The sequence below is a fragment of the Lontra canadensis genome, unplaced genomic scaffold, assembly GCF_010015895.1.
Source record: "Lontra canadensis isolate GAN:19392208 unplaced genomic scaffold, GSC_riverotter_1.0 scaffold1, whole genome shotgun sequence".
In the NCBI taxonomy this organism is placed as follows: domain Eukaryota; kingdom Metazoa; phylum Chordata; class Mammalia; order Carnivora; family Mustelidae; genus Lontra; species Lontra canadensis.
The window spans coordinates 6549778-6570445 of record NW_022630995.1 but is presented as its reverse complement, the minus strand read 5'-3'; the positions used below and the strand labels follow the sequence as shown (position 1 = coordinate 6570445).

General features: G+C 42.2%; 1 protein-coding gene across 2 annotated transcripts in view; it reads right to left on the bottom strand.

The window, feature by feature from the left end:
- Positions 1-3462: 3462 nt before the first annotated feature.
- The window catches only part of NUP54 (nucleoporin 54), a 35550-nt gene continuing 18344 nt past the window's right edge, over positions 3463-20668 (bottom strand). The window contains exons 10-13 of one of the 2 annotated variants that reach the window (XM_032837244.1): positions 11106-11213; positions 7159-7278; positions 6574-6684; positions 3463-4387 (exon numbers count right to left, since the gene is read on the bottom strand). In XM_032837244.1, coding sequence (XP_032693135.1) covers positions 4259-4387; positions 6574-6684; positions 7159-7278; positions 11106-11213 — 468 coding nt within the window. In that variant the 3' untranslated portion in view covers positions 3463-4258. The remainder of the gene's footprint in view (positions 4388-6573; positions 6685-7158; positions 7279-11105; positions 11214-20668) is intronic. The other variant, XM_032837318.1, reaches the window with a different exon arrangement.

The following is a 20668-nucleotide window of genomic DNA, read 5'->3' as shown; positions in this document are numbered from 1 at the left end:
ATGATGTCATATTTTACATGGTTGTGTATCCTTTAGTTATTGTAGATATAATTGATTTTACTACTTTTGTGTCTGAACCTACATACTAGCTTTATAAGTGATCTTGTACTTTTACTATATTTTGCTTTCACCAGTGAAATTTTTCTTTCATGGTTTTATTCTAGTCACGGCCTTTTCTGCTTAAGTCTCTTTAACATTTCTTTTTTTTTTTTTTTTTTTTAAGATTTTATTTATTTATTTGACAGAGAGAGATCACAAGTAGGCAGCGGGGCTCGATCCCAGGACCCTGGGATCATGACCTGAGCCAAAGGCAGAGGCTTTAACCCACTGAGCCACCCAGGTGCCCCTCTTTAACATTTCTTATAAGGCTGGTTTAGTAGTGGAACTTTTTAAAATTTTGCTGGGAAACTCTGTATCTTTCAATTCTGAATAACTTTGCTGGGTAGAATATTCTTGGTTTTAGGTCTTTTCCTTTCAGCACTTTTAATATATCATGCCACTCGCATCTGGCCGCAGTTTCTGGTGCACAGTCAGCTCATAGTCTTATGGGGTTTCCCCTTGTATGGAACTAGCTGCTTTTCTCTTGATGCTTTTAAGATTTTATCTTTGATTTGATATTTTAATTAGTATGTGTCTCCGTGTAGACCTTCTTGGATTCATTTGTTTGGGGCTTCCCGGACCTGGATGCCCATTTCCTTCCGCAGAGTTTTCTGCCTCTCTCTCTCTTCTCTTGGGATCCCTCTAAAACAAATGTTGGTACAGTTGATATTGCAGAGTTCCCTAGCCTTCTTTTTAAAATTCTTTTTTGCTCCAGTTGAGGTTTCCACTACCCCGTCTTCTGGTTTGGTGAGCTGTTCTGCGCCATCTGACATGCTCTTGGTTCTCTAGCGTAGCTTTCATTTCGGTTATTTTTCCGCTCTCACTGGCTCTTTGCTCTGTTTGCTACTTGTCCGCCAGAGTTCTCAGTGTATCCACTCTGGTCGCAAGTCTGAGCATCTTTAGGACCATTACTTGGAACTTTTATTAAGTAAATTGCTTGTCTGTTTCGCTTAGCTCTTTCCCTGAGGTTTGTCTTCTTTCGTTGTCTCGTTTTGTCTGTTTCTATGTATTGGGTAGGTCAGTTACATCTCCTAGTCTTGAAAGTAGTGGCCTTATGTGGAAGTCATCCTGTGGGGCCCAGTAGCGTAGCCCCTTTGGTCACCAAGACCCAGCACTCCGGGGAGGGGGGTCACGTGCGGGCTGCACGCACCCTCCTGTTGAGACTGGGCCATGACTGCTAAGGATGCGCTGGAGGGTAGAGCCGGCCCCCGGCACAGGTGTGAGACTTGGCTGCCGCGGCTGCACGCACACTGGTGGGCAGGGCTGGCTGCAGTGACGGTCGCGACTGCTGTGGGCACCCCGGAGTGCGCGGCTCGGCCCCTGCTCGGCCGGCTGCCAGGCGTGGCTGTAGCTGCTCTGGGTGTGCTGACGGGGGCGCGGTCAGTTCCTCTGCCGGTGCTGGGAGGCCTGCGGCCACTGTGGTGTGTGCTGGAGGGCAGGGCTGGTCCCTCTCCCCCGCTCGCTGGGGCAGGATTTGTTCTGGGAGGGCGGGGCGGGGCGGGGCGAGGTGCAAGGGAGAGGCTGCCTGCTGGGCCTGGCGTGCCGGGAGCTGCTCTGGAGGGGAGCCCGCTGGGGACAGGTCCACAGGGGAACACCAGGGCTGGGTGAGGGGTGACAGCAAGGTAGACGGAGTGTCCGTGGCTTCCCGCCAGCTCTGGCCAGTGAAGCTCGAGGACGGAGGTCAAGAACAACTGTGTACACCGGCAGGTCTTTCTGTGGAGCATCGACAGATCTTACTCCTCCAGCACTCACCCTTACAATGAGTCAATACATCTTCCCATCTAGGCCAGACACTGAACTGCTGCCTCGGTGCTGGTTCGTGAACCCAGTTATATAGGGTTCTGGCCCTTTAAGAGTGGAGTCTCTTCTCTGTTGCCCTCCAAGTCTCCCAGTGAAAAGTGCCAGTTGATTCGCAAGCCAGAGGTTATTGTGGCTCTTCTCCTCAGTGACCTCCAGGGTCGGGAGTGCCCTACTTGGAATCTGACCCCCTCCTCCGGGAAGCCCTCCATGCCTGTGCATCCCTCTGCCTCCGGGGTGACCGGCACGCTGGCTAATTCTCAGCTGCGTTTTTGCGGCCCCTGCCTTTCTGAGTGTTTGTGTCTGTAGCTGTGGAAGAGCTGGGCTGTTAGTGCTGAGGTCATTTTCAGAGTTGGCTGCATCTTCAGTGTCTCTGTGGCGGGAGGAGAGCCCAGCACCCTCCCATGCCACCATGTTCCCTGCAGACTCGGTGCGATGCAGTGCTGCTCACCTCTCCTCGCGTTCACAATCTTGAGTGGACTATTAGAACTTCTAGAAACTATGCTGGAGAACACAACTTAGTCCTCAGGCCAAAATGGGTCCTTGCCCCTCCTACGCAGCACACAAGAATCTGTCCTGTACTTGCTCTGACAGCACCTCTACCGAGTCCCATTCTCCGAAAGGCCACGGGAGCAGAGGACAGACCCACCTGCACACATGCAGCCGTGGGCTTGAAACTTACGAGGCCGGCTGGGCCGGTCTTTAAAAGGCAGATCCTGGGCCCTGCCTAGGAGTATTTATCTTGTGAAAATATCAGCCCAAGAACATCAGAGCATGAAAAATGAAAGGCTAGAGAAGTGAACATGGCATGCGTGATTAGCAGTCTGTGCACTAGCATTTACGGCTCAATGAATAAAACTGCTCGTTGGTTGGATCAAGTCCTAATACGAGGGTGTCTAGGACAGAAATTCCTCCTATACTCTGCTACATGGAAGAGAAGAGTGAGATTGGCTGTTTTCTGGGCCAAGGAGAAAACACAAGGGAAGAGAAATTCCTCTTCCAGCACAATTGGAATGGCAACGAATCGATCAGGAAGGTATGACGGAAGGGGGTATGACAAGTCTGGCAAAAGTGGCTGCAAACTTTTAGCAGCTAACTTAGAATCATTTTTAATAATTACCAGTCTCCTGCTCTGCAACTGGACAAATTTGTTCAGTGGGATCTGAAAGGATGACCTCTGGCTATTTAGCGCTCCTCACCTTCCCTGTCAACACAGTGCCAAGGTTCACGGGCCTGCTTCTCAAAACACTTCTCGGTACAAGCCAGTGCAGTTGGAGCATTACAAGAGCATTGCAACAAAAGGCAGAGCATTACAACCTGGTCAACAGGCCAGGTTGAAGTCTGTAGTCAGAAAGTGTTCAAAATTACCAGACTTAAAAAATCACTTTCACATGATGTCTAATTCAGATTTTCCAGTGTTTTCAAATACTAACGATAGGGAATTCTTTACCATAGGTGACACTTGAAATAAGTTTTATCTGCCATAACCTTGTCAAAATATGTCAGCATTGATACATACATTTTCCTTAGGTGGGAAAAATCAGACTCAAGGAAAGACTGAAATTCTTGAATTGTGAGGATGATTTAATACTTGTGAAGACATGGTTACTGTCCCATAGCCAAATAAAGCATCAGACAGAATTACATAAAAGGAATTACAATCAAGAATTTATTTCCGTTTTCATCTTTAGAAATAAAAAGGCCTAAAAAAACAAAAAAAATGTTGCAAAAATGATAAAATGTAATTTTGCTATATCCTCATCACTTAAATGTGTTCTGTAAATTTCAAATAAGTAAAATAATATAAAAATATATTTTCAAATTTTTATAGAATGAAAAGAAAACCACATTAATCATTAAATACTCTTCGATTTCCTTTACTCCTCCCACAGATGAATTCACAAATATAAAAGCTGATGTACACTGACATTGTGAGGTACAAAGCTCCAACAGCCAAGTGGCCATGTAGTTTATGTTGTTATGTGCAAAGCAGGTGTTTCGTATCTACTTGCTATGGAAAGCAGAGTAAAGGCTCAATGGAAAATAATCATTAAACACTGATTAGTTTTAAGAACAATGCTGTTGTCAAAATGTACAATAGTACATATTTTTAGTAATCACGTACTTCTCTTTTATAGTGGAGAACAGCTTTCAGGCGTAAATCTGCCAGAGGCTCTCTCTGAAAGGCTGTGAAGCGGATGTCATTTCAGATCTGATGAAAAGTAAATCGTCAGTAACCTCCTCAAAAGCCCGGAGAGGACGGTTTCCCTTTTTTCCCCTCCGTGTGGTCAGTCTCCTTCCTAAGGAAGGTCTGATGTACAGAGGACAGTTTGACAAGCCGCTAGCGGAGGTCGGTGCAGTGTCAGCTAAAGCCCCCACCTCTGACGTGGATGGTTTCGTTCAGTCCGTGTTCTACCAACTTGATGTCTTCCAAGTCATCCTTTATGATGCTGATCAGGTGGCTGAGGCCCTCCTGTTGTTGTTTCAAATGCTAGAAGAAATTTAAAAATAGATTATAGTAATCTATCAAGCTGCAAACTGCCCACAGGAATAAGGACTTTTTTTCACTCTTTTACTGGCAATACAGCCCTAAAACTGCCGCTCTCCAGGGCACACGCGCACCACACAGCCGCACTCCGTCTTTTGCGACCACACTTCTATGACCCAGAATAACGCGCCATGAAAAACAAGCTCACATGACTCTCTGCAACAGAAATTTTACAGAAGACGCAGATTTTCTATTATAATAGAATGCAAGTAGGTACCCGAATACTGATGACCAGCACAATCCTCGCTCTGTAAACGGGAGTTTTCCGGTTTTGAGTACAAGTACATGACGGTAGTGGTGGTAACCACAGCTGCTGACATTTCAAGTATCCAGGTGTTAAGGCAGTTTTTAGAGCCTCAAGGTTACTAAATAAGTTGCTTAACATTCTTTAGGCACCCTGTGGTGCTGCAGCGAAAACAACAGAGATGCAGGTACGAAACCTGGTCAACTTCCTAAACTAGGTGATGCGATGTGATTCGATCCCAAAACAAACACTGCTTTTTGCTGGTTCCGGTAGGTGCTTCTGCTACTCCAGATTACCGCATCAACTCTAATACAGTTCTTCACCTCAACAGCCGGAAGTCATTCTCAGCTAATTTTACTGTAGATACTTACCATGGGATATAATCAAGTGTGTATGTACCCAAGTTCCCAAGAACCCAGGACTGCGATGCTGGCCTTTAGCTGTGTAAAATGACAATATCCATTCCAAAGCACATAATAAAACTGGACTTGTGGATGACAATTTTAACCATCTAAAATCCTCAGGGCCCTGCCAACAGTCCCACCCACTACATTCTATAAAATTTACCGTTTTTCTATCTTTAGATATAATTTGATTTAATGAAAAATAACCACGGACTGTATTTATACTGGAGAAAATAAAGCTAGAGCAGTACTTCCCCACAATTTTCAAACCAGATGAGCCTAAAATTGGAGCGGCTGTGGCCACCCCAGCCTCCACCTAGGTCCCCTGAGGGCTGAGGGGATCCGTGACTGGACCTATTCACAATTTCTGTGGCGTACAAGCTGGGAATACAGGACACAGAGCACTTCCTTCTCAGACTTCCATGTACATCCAGATCACCGACCGTAAATGAAGTGTGGATGAGGCAGGTACAGAGTAAGGACTGACATGAAGCAGCGCTAATGTCTTCTCAAGTGCTGGGGCCGCAGCCACTACCGCCTACCGCTGAGATACCAGGCTCTAGGGACTTTCTGCCTCTACTAACTGAGTCCATCTTTTATTATAAAATATAAGAAACATGGAAATACCCATTTTAACCATTCTTCAAAGTGTACAGTTCAGCAGCACTAAGTATATGCACGTTATATAAAACTCTACCTTTACGACTTTCATCTTCCCAAGTAAATCTGTACCTCATAAACATACGTTCCTCACTCCCCTCCCCTGCGGCCCCTGGCGACCGCCATTCTACCGTGAGCTGCACTAGGTATCCTGCAATGTGTCCTTTTTTTTTTTAAGATTTTATTTATTTATCTGACAGACAGAGATCACAAGTAGGCAGAGAGGCAGGTAGAGAGAGGAGGAAGCCGGCTCCCCGCTGAGCAGAGATCCCGATGCGGGGCTCGATCCCAGGACGCTGGGATCATGACCTGAGCCGAAGGCAGAGGCTTTAACCCACTGAGCCACCCAGGCGCCCCGCAATGTGTCCTTTTAAACTGGCTTATTTCACTTGCCCTCACATTTTCAGGATTCATCCATGTTGCAGGGGTGTGAGAATTTCCTTTGCTTTTAAGGCTGAACGATAATCCTATAAGGTACGTACGCCGTATCTGGTTTATTCATCGGTCTATGGACACCTGGTCCCTTCCACACTGTGGCTACTGGGAGTACTGCCAGGAACACAGGAGCGCAGCATCGCAGTCCTGGCTCTCGGTTCCTTCCAGGGGGACATCCGGAAGCAGAACTGCGGGATGATACGGTCCACAGAGGCTTAATTTTTGAAAAACTGCCACAGCAGCCACACCATTTCACATCACCAGCAGCGATGCGCAGGGATTGTGTTTTAATCACATCGTTGTCAACACCTGTTTCTCTTTTGGGCAGCAGCAAGCCTAATGGATGTGAAGCGACTCCCCTTTCTAAAAGGCGCTGGTGCACTTACCTGCTTGATTTCTCGTAACAGATCTGCATCTATGTAGTATCTCTCCTCAGATTTGACGGCTCCAAAATGATTCTGCATCCTGATTTGGGACATCAGTTCATTTAGTCGGCCCTAAACGGGAGACCAAGTCCCATTACAACTGCTCACAACAGGTTTTGGTGTTGGTTTCAAGATCTCTCTATTTGAGAGTGTGCGTGTGCCCGTGTTGGGGGGAGGTTGCAGGAGAGGGAGAGAACGTCAAGGAGACCCCCCGGCCCGCAGCAGGGAGCCTGCCGCGGGGCTCAATCTCACGACCCTGAGATCAGGAGCGGAAGATCCGGAGGCGGACATCTGACTGGCTGAGCCGCCCAGGCAGCCCAAGAGAATCTTCTTTTCTGAAAAGGACGGCGCTCCTCTGGTAAGCGGTCTCCTTCTCCCCGTCACTAACACGCTTACGTGAGCACTGACACAGGCCACAACGTTTAAGAACGTACTTTAGTAAGGAAGTTTTGACTAAAGAGGACAGAATATTTTAGTAATCACCAGTATATAAAATTCCTCTTTTTGAAGACGAAGTTCTAGCTTCACGGGCTCGCACGTGCCTACCTTAAACTGGGTGGGGGCGCTCAGTTCGCACTGGATTGTGTCCAGCTGAACTCGCAGCTGCTCCTCGTCCGCCTGGATGGCGTACCCACTCTTCCTCTGGATTTCCTGTTTGATCAGGACCTGGGTGAGGAAAAGCCACCAGCAATACCAACAGTTCTCTTTAGTCATGCAAGTAATTTTACTGCAGCCAGTTGCTGAAAGAAACCAGCTCAACAATACACTCACAATATAGTGGGAATCTTAAAGTTCAAGATTTGAATCAGGTTTGCGCTTTTACTTGGCGGTCTGCATTAGTATGCGGACACATGCCTCTAACTGGTTGTCAGTGCCTGCATAATGTTTCATGCATTAGTGACCAATAATTTATTTAGTTATTCCTCTTACTGAGAGGTATATATGTTGTCTCTAGTTTTCATATTATAAATACTGTAATAAATATTTTTGTATCTATAGATTCGCTTATATAGGTCCCCCCACCCCCAAGAATGAAACTGCTGGGTTTAAAAGCATGTTTATAGTCCAACGGAAGCTAAACTGTTTCACAAACAATTCAGATTCATAGGCCACATGAAAGTAGCCCTTTTCCTACATTCCAATCAGCAATAAGTTGTTTAAATTTTCCCCAAATGAGTATAAATGGAGCCCACATTTTTTCTTTAATCTGCCCTTGCCCGAAAATTAAAGAGACATCTTTTAACAGTGAAGAACTACGTTGCATTTGCTCTTCTGTGAACTGCCTTTACACATTCTTTGCCCGTATTTCAGTTGGGTTTTTTGGCCAAAACTGAAGGATCTCTTTGTACAGTATGAATAATTAGTGCCATTTGCAAGTTTAATTTTTTCTGGTATCTGTCACACGACCACTGAAAATGGCTCTGGCACCTTTTGCTATAGAAAATTTTCTAATTATGTAGCCAATTTTGTTTTATAGTTCCTGGCTTTCTGGCCAAAAATCTCTCCAGTCCCTAGGGCTGTACATGTAGCTTCATGAATTTCTTCGAGTTAAACCTCTTTCATCCACTCGTTTTTGTCTGTGGTAAAGCACAGCAGTTCATTTTTCCCCCTGGAGGGCCAGTTACTCTAGCAGTATTTATTACATAAACCTGCGGAACTGAAATACTACCACTCGTCATACTAAATTTTAAGTTACACTGCCGTCTATTTCTGGATTCTCTGTTCTGTTCCATTGATCTTTTTTGTCCAATCCTAAGCCAATCCCACACTGATTTGTTACAGAAGCTTTAAAACAGGTTCTAAAATCTGACAAGTCCCCTTCACGATTTTGTTTCCCCAAAAGCTACTGCCAAAACCTATTCTTTATTAACTCAAAGATTTTAATTAGGGCTTTAAAAGTTGTATTTTTTAATCTTATAAAATGAATAGTAAGTCGCACCTAAGAGGTTTATATGTCTACTTGTAAAGACTTTAGTTCACATTTTTTACTTCCTTCATAAATTTATTCCTAAATATAATTTTTTCATCATAGTAAATGGAGTATTTTCCTATTTCCACTAGCAGTATAAAGAAATTTTGGTTTTTGTACCTTTACCTTTTATCTAGCCATCTTACCATACTGTCTTTTTCCTTGAGTTTTCTAGATACACAATCACATCATTAGCAAAAAGAAAATCTTTTCCAATGTCTGTTAGTTACTTACCTTTATATATTTATGAAAACCTCCAAGATAACACAATAATACTTTCTGAAATGTGATCTTAGTGCTTTCTTAGAATTGTTGCTAACAATCTTTTTCATATTTTCTTCGTAGTAAATGTGTTGATCGTGATAAATTATATGCTGATAGATAATTATATGCTGATAGATTTCCTGTTATAAAACCAACCCCACATCCCTGAAATAAACCTCACTCAGTCACAGTATATTCTTACAGGATTTGATTAAGTAGTTGGAATCGTTCTGCTTATATTTCATTTAAAACTACTGCACTTCTGTTGTTTTAGATTAGATTTACTGGGGTCTAATCCACATAGAACAAAATCCACCCACTTGAGGTGTACAGTTACTATGAATCTTGATAAAGTCATGTTACCATCGCCACAATCAAGACACAGAACATTTCCATTACCTCCTTGTAGTTACTCCTCTCCCCTAACTACCCGCCCCTAGCAACGATGGATCGGTTATCCATCTCTACTTTTGCTTTTTGCATAATACCATAAAAACAGAATCGTGTCATATGTAGCCTTTAAATCTGGCTGCTTTCACTTAGCAAAATTTACATCTCTATTTATTAGACATATCTGTTACTAGATTTTTATTTTGGGGTACCAAAAACAGATGTAAAATAGCCCGGCTGCTCTGGAAAACAGTTTTTAGCAGTTCTTCAAAACATTAAACAGAGTTACCACGTGATCAAGTAATTCCAATGGTAGGCTTATGGACCCAAGAAAAATGAAAGCATACATTCACACAAACATTTGTACACAAATTTTAACAGCAACATTCATAATAACCAAACGGGAATCAACCAAAATGTTCATCAATTGATGAATAGATTAAAAATATGGTATATTTATAAAATGGAGTATCATTCAGCAATAAAAAGAAGTATTACATACTACAACACAGATGAACCTTGAAAAAACATTATGCTACATGAAAGAAGTCAGTCACAAAAGATCGCACATCTCATGTTCCATTCATATGAAGTGTCCAGAACAGGCAAATCCATAGAGACAGGAAGTGGCTGCCTAGGGCTGGGAGGTCTGGATGAAATGGGGAGTGACTGCGAGCAGGGATAGAGTTTCTTCTTAGGGCGATGAAAATTTCAAAAATCGATTGTAGCAATGTTGCACAGACTAAATATACTAAAACCCACCAAATTGTATACTTTAAAAGGGTGTATTGTATGGCTGGTGAATTTTATCTCAAAGTTATTTTAAAAAATGAGGACATGGTCTATATATTTTTCCTACAACTTCGGAATTAGCGCTTTAGTGGTTAGAGTTCAGCAATCAAACTATCTGGCCTTGGTATTTTTCCATGGTTGATATTTAGTAAGTTTCTCAATTGTTTCTACAGGCTATTTAAGATGTTTGCGTCTCCGTTGATGAGTTTTTAGCAAAATTGAAATCAGCAAAATTTAGCGATTTTCTCTAGCTCCTAAATTTGTTGCCATGAATTACATGTAGTATCTTCTCATTCTGTTCTATCTATAGTAATGTTTCTTTTCTCACTGCTAATTCTTCTTTTCCTTCTTCAGACTCATAAAATATTTAGCTATTTTAAAAGATCTTTTCAAAGATACAGCTTTCAATTTATTTTCTGTACTATGATTAATTTTCTGGTTTCACTCATTTCACATTTTTGTTTCTCTCTTACTGACCTCTCTTGATGGACTAACTTTGTGAGTACTAGGTTCCTTATTTTTGCGTTTGAATTTTAAAACGAAGGCTTTATTAAAGGCTATAAATTTTATTCTGCCTACAGTTCTTCCTGTATTCCATTGATTCTGGTAGGTAATGTTTCTGTCTTCATGATAGTTTACAATTTCAATTTTTGTTGTTGTTCATGCTTTTATTCCCTTTTGTTAATTGTGAAGTTCTACTGTTTTCATCCTGTTTTTTCATTAATGGTTATACTCCCCTTTCTAGCACTGAAAATCGAGTGTTATTTTTCCTACTACTTTTATGAAAACATTAGTGATCTGATACAGGCTTTCTTTGCACCAAGATGACTTATTTCTTCACTGGTTCTACCCTCTCAATAAAATGTGAATTTTAGAATAGATTTACTTCCTTCACCCACTCCTCTGAGACCTCTCTTCCATTGCCTAAGTTTTACTGAGAAAAGATCAGTACTTTCATTTTCAAATTACTATTACTTCCTTTCACTATGTTTTATTCTCTATTCCAAAAAAATTCTCTATTAAGCACGGTCTCACATACAGTCTTAAAAATGTTAAAAAAAAATTTGCAAAGTACTACCTGTAAGGTTCTGTGGGAAAGGTCCATGAGTTTCCTCTTATATTGTGCAATTTTGGCCATAGTTGTAGTTTGATTCTTCTGTAATTCACTGATATCTTCAGATATGATCTATTTTTAAAAAAAGTTTTGAAGGTAAGTAGAGACATCACAAATATCAGGGTTATCTATATGCAAAACCTAATTCTAAAATGAGACAGAGTCATCTCTCAAAATATAAAATCTTTAAATCTGCTTTATATTTCTTCACCTTTGTGCATCTGAAAATTAAAAAGTACCATTCAAAGGTTTCTTAAGAACTCTAGGAAATTTAGTCATGAGACAAAGCCTACAGAAAAATAAAACATATACTTCAGAAATAAGGAATGTGTAGTAATATTAACAACCAGCCCATGAATGGAAAAAGTTAACAGCTATAAAGTGACATCCAGGAGTGGCTTTAATAGACCATTAAATTTCCACTAACTCTGGAAGGTATAGTATAGTCCAGTCTTAGCTGTTACAAAATACTTAAGAGGGAGTGATCAAGCGTAAGGGAAAAGGAAAGATCTTAATCACACAACCAAATACACTTTTATGCCTCTGTGTCTTGGATTTGCTCTTTGCCTGGCTTGAAATCATAGCGTTCTGCCTTACGAAGTCTTAACCTTACAGATGGGAGCTAAACCTGATTTCATTAAAGCTACCCAACCTGAATTAATCCATAACTGTTCCTACCACAATCAATCATTCTATGGCATTGGCTTATATTAAGAGGTTTTAAGAAAGAGGTAAGAAGATTGTGCAAGACATATTTTAGTATGTACACCTGGACAGGTCACCTTTTAAGGAAACTTTCCAGTGATAGGTCATGCCGAAGGAACAAAAGTACGTAGCCACGTTTTATACTATGTATTTTAGGCACTTCCCCCACCCCAGTTTTGAAAAGTTGGCGGCTTCCAGACACAAAAGAATATAGTGGTTTTCTCAACCAGCAGTAACTAAGAAAAAATAGAAATGTTACCATTCAGTATTTATTCACAAACACTAAAACAATCTAGGAATTAACCCTAGAAAGAATGTACAAGGTTTTTAAAGAAAGTACTTAAAACTGTTTCAATGGACGGTACCTCAGTGAGTAAAGAAACGGAACATGTTCATGATGTAATAATTTATTAAGATTCAATTCTCTACAAACAACATGTTTAATGCAATTCCAACCAAAACGCTAGCATTTTGACAAACTGATTCCAAGACTATTATAGAACAGTAAAGATCCATAAAGATGCAACAACTCTGAAACAAAGAAAAAATCAGAGGTTCACTCTACAACACACTGAAATACACTACTAAAGCCAGAGTAAAAAAAAAAAATAAAAGTGAAACTAATTAAAGAACAGAATACATCACACACACACACACTTACATATTTACATATAGTGACCTGACTGGTTAAATGCTTTGATAAATCACTGGGGGAAAATAACACTGGATGTTCTTTACAGAGGACACTGGAACATCTGACCCATTTGAGAAAAATAAACTTGGGTTCACACTACTTATTGTGTAAACTTGAAACCCATGAGGACAAAAGACCCAAATGTGGAAGGTTAAACTCTAAAATATTACGAAAAAAAATGTAGGAGACTCTAGCTCTTGGGGTAAAGAATGATTCCTTGAGCAGATTCCCAAGAAAACAGGGCAAGATACTATGAGTATTATTGCACTAAAGTTTCCTGTTCAACTCAGGACACTGCACAGTTGGAAGAGTTGAGAAAGTAGGAGATATCTGAATAGAATCAGACTAGAGATTAAAATCCAGAGTAATGGTGAACTCCTGAAATTCAGTAAAGAAAAGTTAAATGCAACAGAAAAACTAGCAAAAGATAGGAATTAATTTTGATTTTGGACAAGATGGACTCAAGTATATGGCACTCTGTCTCTCCTATGGAACATGGTTTTAAAACTTGAACAGAATGCACGGGCGACGATGAGAGGACTCTGAGAAAGAAAGAATGGCAAGAGGCCTGGGGAAGAAGACATGGATCTAAGGTACCACTGACCTGGTAGTGAGTTACCACGGGCCCCCACCTCTGGCATACCCCACTCTGGTTACAACAAAGCCCAAAACTGAGAAGCGAGCATCATGCTGACAGCTCCAAGAAAAGCCTATATTAGCACTGATGCGGGCAATACACTGTATTACCTGAGAAGGTTCCCTCAACTCCAGTACTGTGGCAGCCCTTCCTCATCCCTGAGGGTTATGTTTTTACAACCCCCCAGTGGGTGCCTGAAACCATGGAGAGTACCAAGCCCTATATATTTACTATGTTTTTTTCCTACACATACAGACATACATATGATAGAGCCTCATTTATAAATTAGGCACATTAAGAAATTAATAAACTAGAACAATTATACTGTAGTAAAAGTTACATGAATGTGGTCTCTCAAAATACTTATTGTGCTGTACTCACCGCTGTTCTTATGATGATGTGAGGTGATAAAATGCCTACCCGGTAAGATGAAGTGAGTGACGGAGACATTGTGACACAGCATTAGGCTACTGTTGTCCTTCTGATGATTCATCAGAAGGATCATCTGCTTCCAGAGCGTGGTTGACCGCAAGTAACTGAAACCACGGAGAGTGAAACCGTGCATCAGGGGGAACTACTGCATTAATCTGGGCCAGACAACTGTTGCAGAGGCACAGTTCCGTACACACCAGGATGTGTATCAGCATCCTTGCCTCTACTCAACAGACACCTGTAGCACTCCCCCGGCTCTAACAACCAAACAAGTCCCTAGACGGTGCCAAATGAGCCCTGGGGACGAAACACCACCCCGACACCTGCTGAGAGATGCCCTCTGGCCATCAAAACAAAATTGTTGAAAGGACTACAGAATTAAAACAGATGCTAAAAAGTGTCCAAAAAACCCAAATGAAGGCAGAAAAGAGGAAACAGCGTATTTTCAGAATTCATGAAGCAAAAACTGACAGAATTGAAAGAAGAAAAAAATCCACAACTGTAGCTGGAGACTCCCAATTCTCTCAAAATAGAACTAGTAAACAGAAAAATCAACAAAAATCAAGACCTTGAACAATCTACCAACCAGTTCTAACAGAAAACTCCAGCCAAGAACATCATTATCTACATTCTTTTCAAAGGGATGTGGGTTAAAAACCTTAAAACAACTGAAATCCTACAAAATTCTCTGACCATAAAAGAACTAGACTAGAAATCAACAAAAGTAAACAGAAAATCTCCGAACATGTGGAAATGAGACAATCTATTAGTCAAAAAAACTAAGATAGCACTCTCAAGTGAAATTAGGAAATATTTTTAATGTATCAGAGATGAAAATATGACATTATCAGATTTTGTGGGATTTAAAGCAGTGCTGAGAAGGAAATTATTAGCATTAAATGCTACACTAGGAAAAAAGTCTCAAATTAATAACCTAAACTGCTACCTACAGGAACCAGAAAAAGAGAAAAATAAACCCAAACCAAGCAGAAGAAAATGGTTAAAAAGAGAAATGAAATAATAAAGAGAATACTAGAGAAAAATTAACGAAACCAAAAACTTGGTTCTCTGATGAGATCAACAAAATTGACAAACCTCTACTAAGACGAAAAACCAGAGGGACCAGCTTCTTTGGTCTTCATTTAAAGGACTGTGGTCATGCCAATTTATAGTACCGTGGCAACTCATTTAAAAAATGATGCCGATAAACCCAATGTGTCCAGCCCAAAGATAATGAAGGCTCTGGAAATCATGTCACATAAAAAGCCATGCTTAAGTTTATAGCCAGAGAAGAGAATAATAAAAAGGAAGAAATGATCACAACGTTCAAATATGTGTAGGGCTACCACAGGAAGCACAGTGATTGCCTACAAATCAGTGCCAGAGAGAACGGGTGTAAATTATACCAAAGCAGACACTGGGTCCATGTAAGCAAGAGAACTTTTTTTTTTTTTTAAGATTTTATTTATTTGACACAGAGAAAGATCACAAGTAGGCAGAGAAGCAGGCAGAGGCGGAGAGGGAAGCGGGCTCCCTGCTGAGCAGACAGCCCAATGCAGGGCTCGATCCCAGGACCCTGAGATCATGACCTGAGCCGAAGGCAGAGGCTGAACCTGCTGTGCCCCCGCAAGAGAACCTCTATCAGCTGACCGGGAAACGCGCTGCTTCGTAAAGCAGTGCGCTTTTCACTCTTCTGTCTGAGTATGTTATCAGGAATTCCACATAAGCGAGTTGGAGGTAACCGCTAAGAACCTGTAAGTATCTGATTAGAAAGTCTACTTAGTAAGATATTAACTAGATTTCAGCACTCAGTAATTCAAGTGCTTCTTTAATCTACCATTCTCTGCCAACCAAAAGAATCAGAACTGGGAGGAGAGGCCAGATGGCAGAGAAGCAGGAGACCTATTTCAGCCGGTTCCCCGAAAGGAGCTAGGTGCCTACCAGCGCGCTCGGAACACCGTGACATCAGCCTGACACGAAGATCACACACTTCCAGATCTCTACAGGCCAGAGGACTATCGGCGAGAGCGACAGAGGAGCTGGGAGTGCGCAGACAGCTACGGGAGGGTACAGGGAAGGGGGAGGGAGCCGCCAGAGAAGCGAGCCACTGGGAAGACCCCAGCGCGGAAATGCCTGCGCTTGGGGACCAGCAATAACTTGGGAGACTGGTGGCCCCAAGTGGGAAGGGCCTGATAACAGCGCTCAAAGAGAACGTCAGGGATTTCAGGGACAACTGTTGAGACGGGGCAGCCGCACGCACAGACCGAAGCCCAAGGTCACAGGACGGCCGCAGCCGCGTCTGCCCGCACCGGAGCGAGCTGGCCCAGGCTCCAGTCGATGGTCCCTGGGGCTGGCGGCTGCCACGACCACCACAGCCACCTCCGCTACCTCCACCATTGCCAGGGCTGAGCGCACTTGGCATGGGCTCGAGTCAGCGGTCCTGGGAACTGGCAGCCACCGGGACCAGGCTCACCCGGACCAGTACCGCTCGCGGTTTTGGTGGCATGGGAGTACAGAGACAAGGGGGTCCTCGGGCGACCGCTGAGACGGTGGCTGGGGGTGTGCGCCGCCTGTGGGAGGCTGCGGTGTTGAATGGAGTTTGCAGAGAGGGGGCATCTGTGTTCTGGACCATTCAGAGAGGAGCAAACTGTGGCTTCTCTCTGAGGTGGAGGTCTGGGTGCAGACAGTTTTTACTTTGCTCTCACCCTCTGAAAAGGCAGAAAAACTGCCAGAGAACAAAAACCCCCAGAGAGCAAAAGCCCGAAAAACCGGTTTCCACAGAGCCCGGCCCCTTGATGGGCAGGGCAACTCCACCCAAGCAGGACTGACTGAAAAACAACACACCAGGCACTGCTCCTGGCCTAGAGGCAGAGAAGACACCCCCAAGATCAACAGGACAGAAAGACCTCCAGACATGTGATCATGAAGTTCGTGAATCATAAATTTAGAGAAACTGTCTTAAGGGCAGCTAGGGGAAGAGATTCTTTATGTACAGTGGAAGGAACATCAGAATAACATCAGACCTGTCCACAGAGACCTGGCAAGTCAGGAAGGGCCGGCAAGACATACTCAGGACACTACATGAGAAGAACATGCAGCCTAGAATACTTTATCCGGCAAGGCTGACGTTCAGGATGGAAGAAGAGAGAAAGAGCTTCCAAGACCAGCAAAGACTAAAAGATTATGTGACCACCAAGCCGGCACTACCAGAAATACTAAGGCGGGGGGGTCTATAAAAGAACAAAGACCCCAAGAGTGATATAGAACAGAAATTTACAGAGACAATCTATAGAAACAAGATCCAGGATGACAATAAAACATATCTTTCAATAATCATTCCCAACATGAATGGCCTAAATGGGCCCATAAAACGGCACAGGTTGTGGATAATGAAACAGGACCCGTCCATATGCTGTCTACAAGAGAAGCATTCTGGACCTAAGCATACATCCAGACTAAAGTGAAGGGGTGGAGAAGCATCTTTCATGCCAACGGGCCTGAAAAGAAAGCTGGGGTAGCAATCCTCATATCAGACAAATTAGATTTTAAGCTAAAGACTGTAAACAGAGATACAGAAGGACACATCATTCTTAAATCCACCAAGATCCACCAAGATCTAACAATTGTAATTATTTATGCCCCAACATGGGAGCAGCCAATTACATAAGCCAACTGTTAAGTAAAAAGACATACTGATAAGAAGACGTTAAATGTAGGTGATCTTAACACACCACTCTCAGCAATAGACAGACCATCTAAGCAGAAAAATCAACAAAGAAATGAGCTTTGAAGGACACATTGGATCAGATGGACCTCATATATAGAGAGAATATTCCACCCTAAAACAACAGAATACTCATTTTTCTCGAGCACACATAGAACTTTCTCCAGAAGAGACCACATACTGGGTCACAAATCAGGTCTCAACCGACACCAAAAGACTGAGATTATTCCCTGCATATTCTCAGACCACAATGCTTTGAAACTGGAACTTAATCTCAAGAAAATGTTTGCAAGAAATTCAAAAACTTAGAAGCTAAAGACCATCCTGCTCAAGAATGTTTGGCTTAACCAGGAAATCAAAGAAGAACTTAAACAATGCATGGAAACCAATGGGAATGAGGACACATTGGTCCAAAACCTATGGGATGTGGCAAAGGTGGTCCTAAGGGGGGAAATACATAGCCATCCAAGGCTCACTCAAAAAAGAAAGAAAAAGAAAAAAGAAAAATCCCGAATACACAAACTCTCTTTACACCTTAAAGAACAAGAGAATCAACAACAAATTAAGCCTACCCCACGCACAAGAAGGGAAATAATAAAGATTAAAGCAGAGATCAATGAATTAGAAACCAGAGATATAGTAGAACACATCAACAAAACTAGAAGCTGGTTTTTTGAAAGAATAAGATCGATAAACCACCGGCCAGACTAATCCAAAAGAAGAGAGAAAAGACCCAAACCAATAAAATTATGAATGAAAGGGGAGAGATCATGACTAACACCAAGGAAATAGAAACAGTCATCAGCAATTATTATCAACAGTTATATGCTAATAAGTTAAGCAACCTAGAAGAAATGGATACATTCCTGGAAACCTATAAACTTCCAAAACTGAAACAGAAGAAACTAACAACCTGAATAGACCAATATCTAGTAATGAGACTGAAGCAGTGATCAAAAACCTCCCAAAAAACAAGAGCCCAGGACCTGATGGATTCCCTGGGGAATTCTACCAAACATTGAAAGGAGAGTACCTATTCTCCTGTAGCCGTTTCAAAAAATAGAAAGAGAAGGAAAACTTCCAAACTCTTTCTATGAAGCCAGCATTACCTTAATCTCCAAACCAGGCAGAGACCCCATCAAAAAGAATTTCAGACCAAGATCCCTGAGGAATATGGATGGCAAGATTCTCAACAAGATCCTAGCTAATAGGATCCAACAGTACATTAAAAAGATTATCCACCATGACCAGGTGGGATTTATCCCTGGGATGCAAGGTTAGTTCAACATTCGCAAATCAATCAAGGTGACAGAACAAATCACTAAGAGAAGAAAGAAGAACCACATGGTCCTCTCAACTGATGCAGAAAAGGCATGTGACAAAGTACAGCATCTTTTCCTGATTAAAACTCTTCAGGGTATAGGGAACATTCTTCAACTTCACCAAATTCATCTATGAAAAACCGACAGTGAATGTCATTATCAATGGGGAAAAGCTGACAGTCTTTCCACTGAGATCAGGAACACGACAAGGATACCCACTCTCGCCACTCTTGTTCAACACAGTACTGGAAGTCCTAGCAACAGCAATCAGACAACAAAAAGAAACAAAAGGTAAGTCAAACTCTCTCTCTCTTTGCAGATGACATGACACTTTATGTGGAAAACCCATAAGTCTCCACCCCCAAATTACTAGAACTCACACAGCAATTCAGTAACGTGGCAGCATACAAAAATCAAGGCACAGAAATCAGCTGCTTATACACTAACAATGAAACTGTAGAAAGGGAAATTAGAGAATTGATTCTGGTTACAATAGCACCAAAAACCTAACTGAAGAGGTAAAGGATCTATACTCGAGGAACTGCAGAACATTCATGAAAGAAACTGAAGAAGACAAAAAGAGATGGGAAAACAGTCCATGCTCATGGAAGAATAAACACTGTTAAATGTCTGCACTGCCCAGAGCCACCTATACGTGCAACGCCATCCCAACCCAAATACCATTGGCATTTTTCAGAGTGCCGGAACAAACAATCCTAAATCCAGAAAACACCCCGAATAGCCAAGGAAATGTTGAAAAAGAAAAACAAAGTTAGGACTTAGCCTGATTTCAACCTTTATTACAAAGTTATGATCACCAAGACAGCATGGTATTGGCACAAAAACAGACACATAGACCAGTGGAACCGAGTAGAGTCCAGATATGGACCCGCAACTCTATGGTCAAATAATCTTTGACAAAGCAGGTAAAAATATCCAGTGGAAAAAAGTTTCTTCAATAACTGATGCTGGGAAAACTGGACAGCTATGTGTAGAAGAATGAAACTCGACTATTCTCTTACACCACACACAAAGATAAACTCAAAATGGATGAAAGACCTCAATATGAGATAGGAATCCATCAAAATTCTAGAGGGGAACATAGGCAGTAACCTCTTTGACATCGGCCACAGCAACTTCTTAAAAAGACACATCTCCAAAGACAAAGGAAACAAGCGAAAATGAACTTTTGGGACTTCATCAAGATAAAAAGCTTCTGCACAGCAAAGGAAACAGTCAATAAAACAAAGAGGAGGGGCGCCTGGGTGGCTCAGTGGGTTAAGCCTCTGCCTTCAGCTCAGGTCATGATCCCAGGGTCCTGGGATCGAGCCCCACATCGGGCTCTCCGCTCCGCGGGGAGCCTGCTTCCTCCTCTCTCTCTGCCTACTTGTGATCTCTGCCTGTCAAATAAATAAATAAAATCTTTAAAAAACAAACAAACAAGAAAAACAAAGAGAAAACCCACGGAATGGGAGAAGATATTCACAAATGACATTACAGACAAAGGGCTGATACCCAAGAACTTCTCAAACTCAACACCCAAAAAACAGATAATCAAGTCAAAAAATGGGCAGAAGACATGAACAGACACTTCTCCAATGAAGATATACAGATGGCCTGCAGACACATGAAAAAATGTTCTTCATCATTAGCCATCAGGGAAATACAATTAAAAACCATACTGAGATACCACCTTACACCAGTTAAAACGGCAAAAATTAACAAGGCAAGAAACAATAAATGCTGGAGACGATGTGGAGAAAAGGGAACCAACCCTCTTACACTGTTGGTGGGAATCAAGCTGGTGCAGCCACTTTGGAAAACAGTGTAGAGTGTCCACAAAAAATTAAATATAGAGCTACTCTATGACCCAGCAATTGCACTACTGGATATTTACCCCAAATATACAGATGTAGTGAAAAGAAGGGCTATATGTACCCCAATGTTCATAGCAGCAATGTCCACAATCACCAAACTGTGGAAAGCCAAGATGCCCTTCAACAGACGAATGGA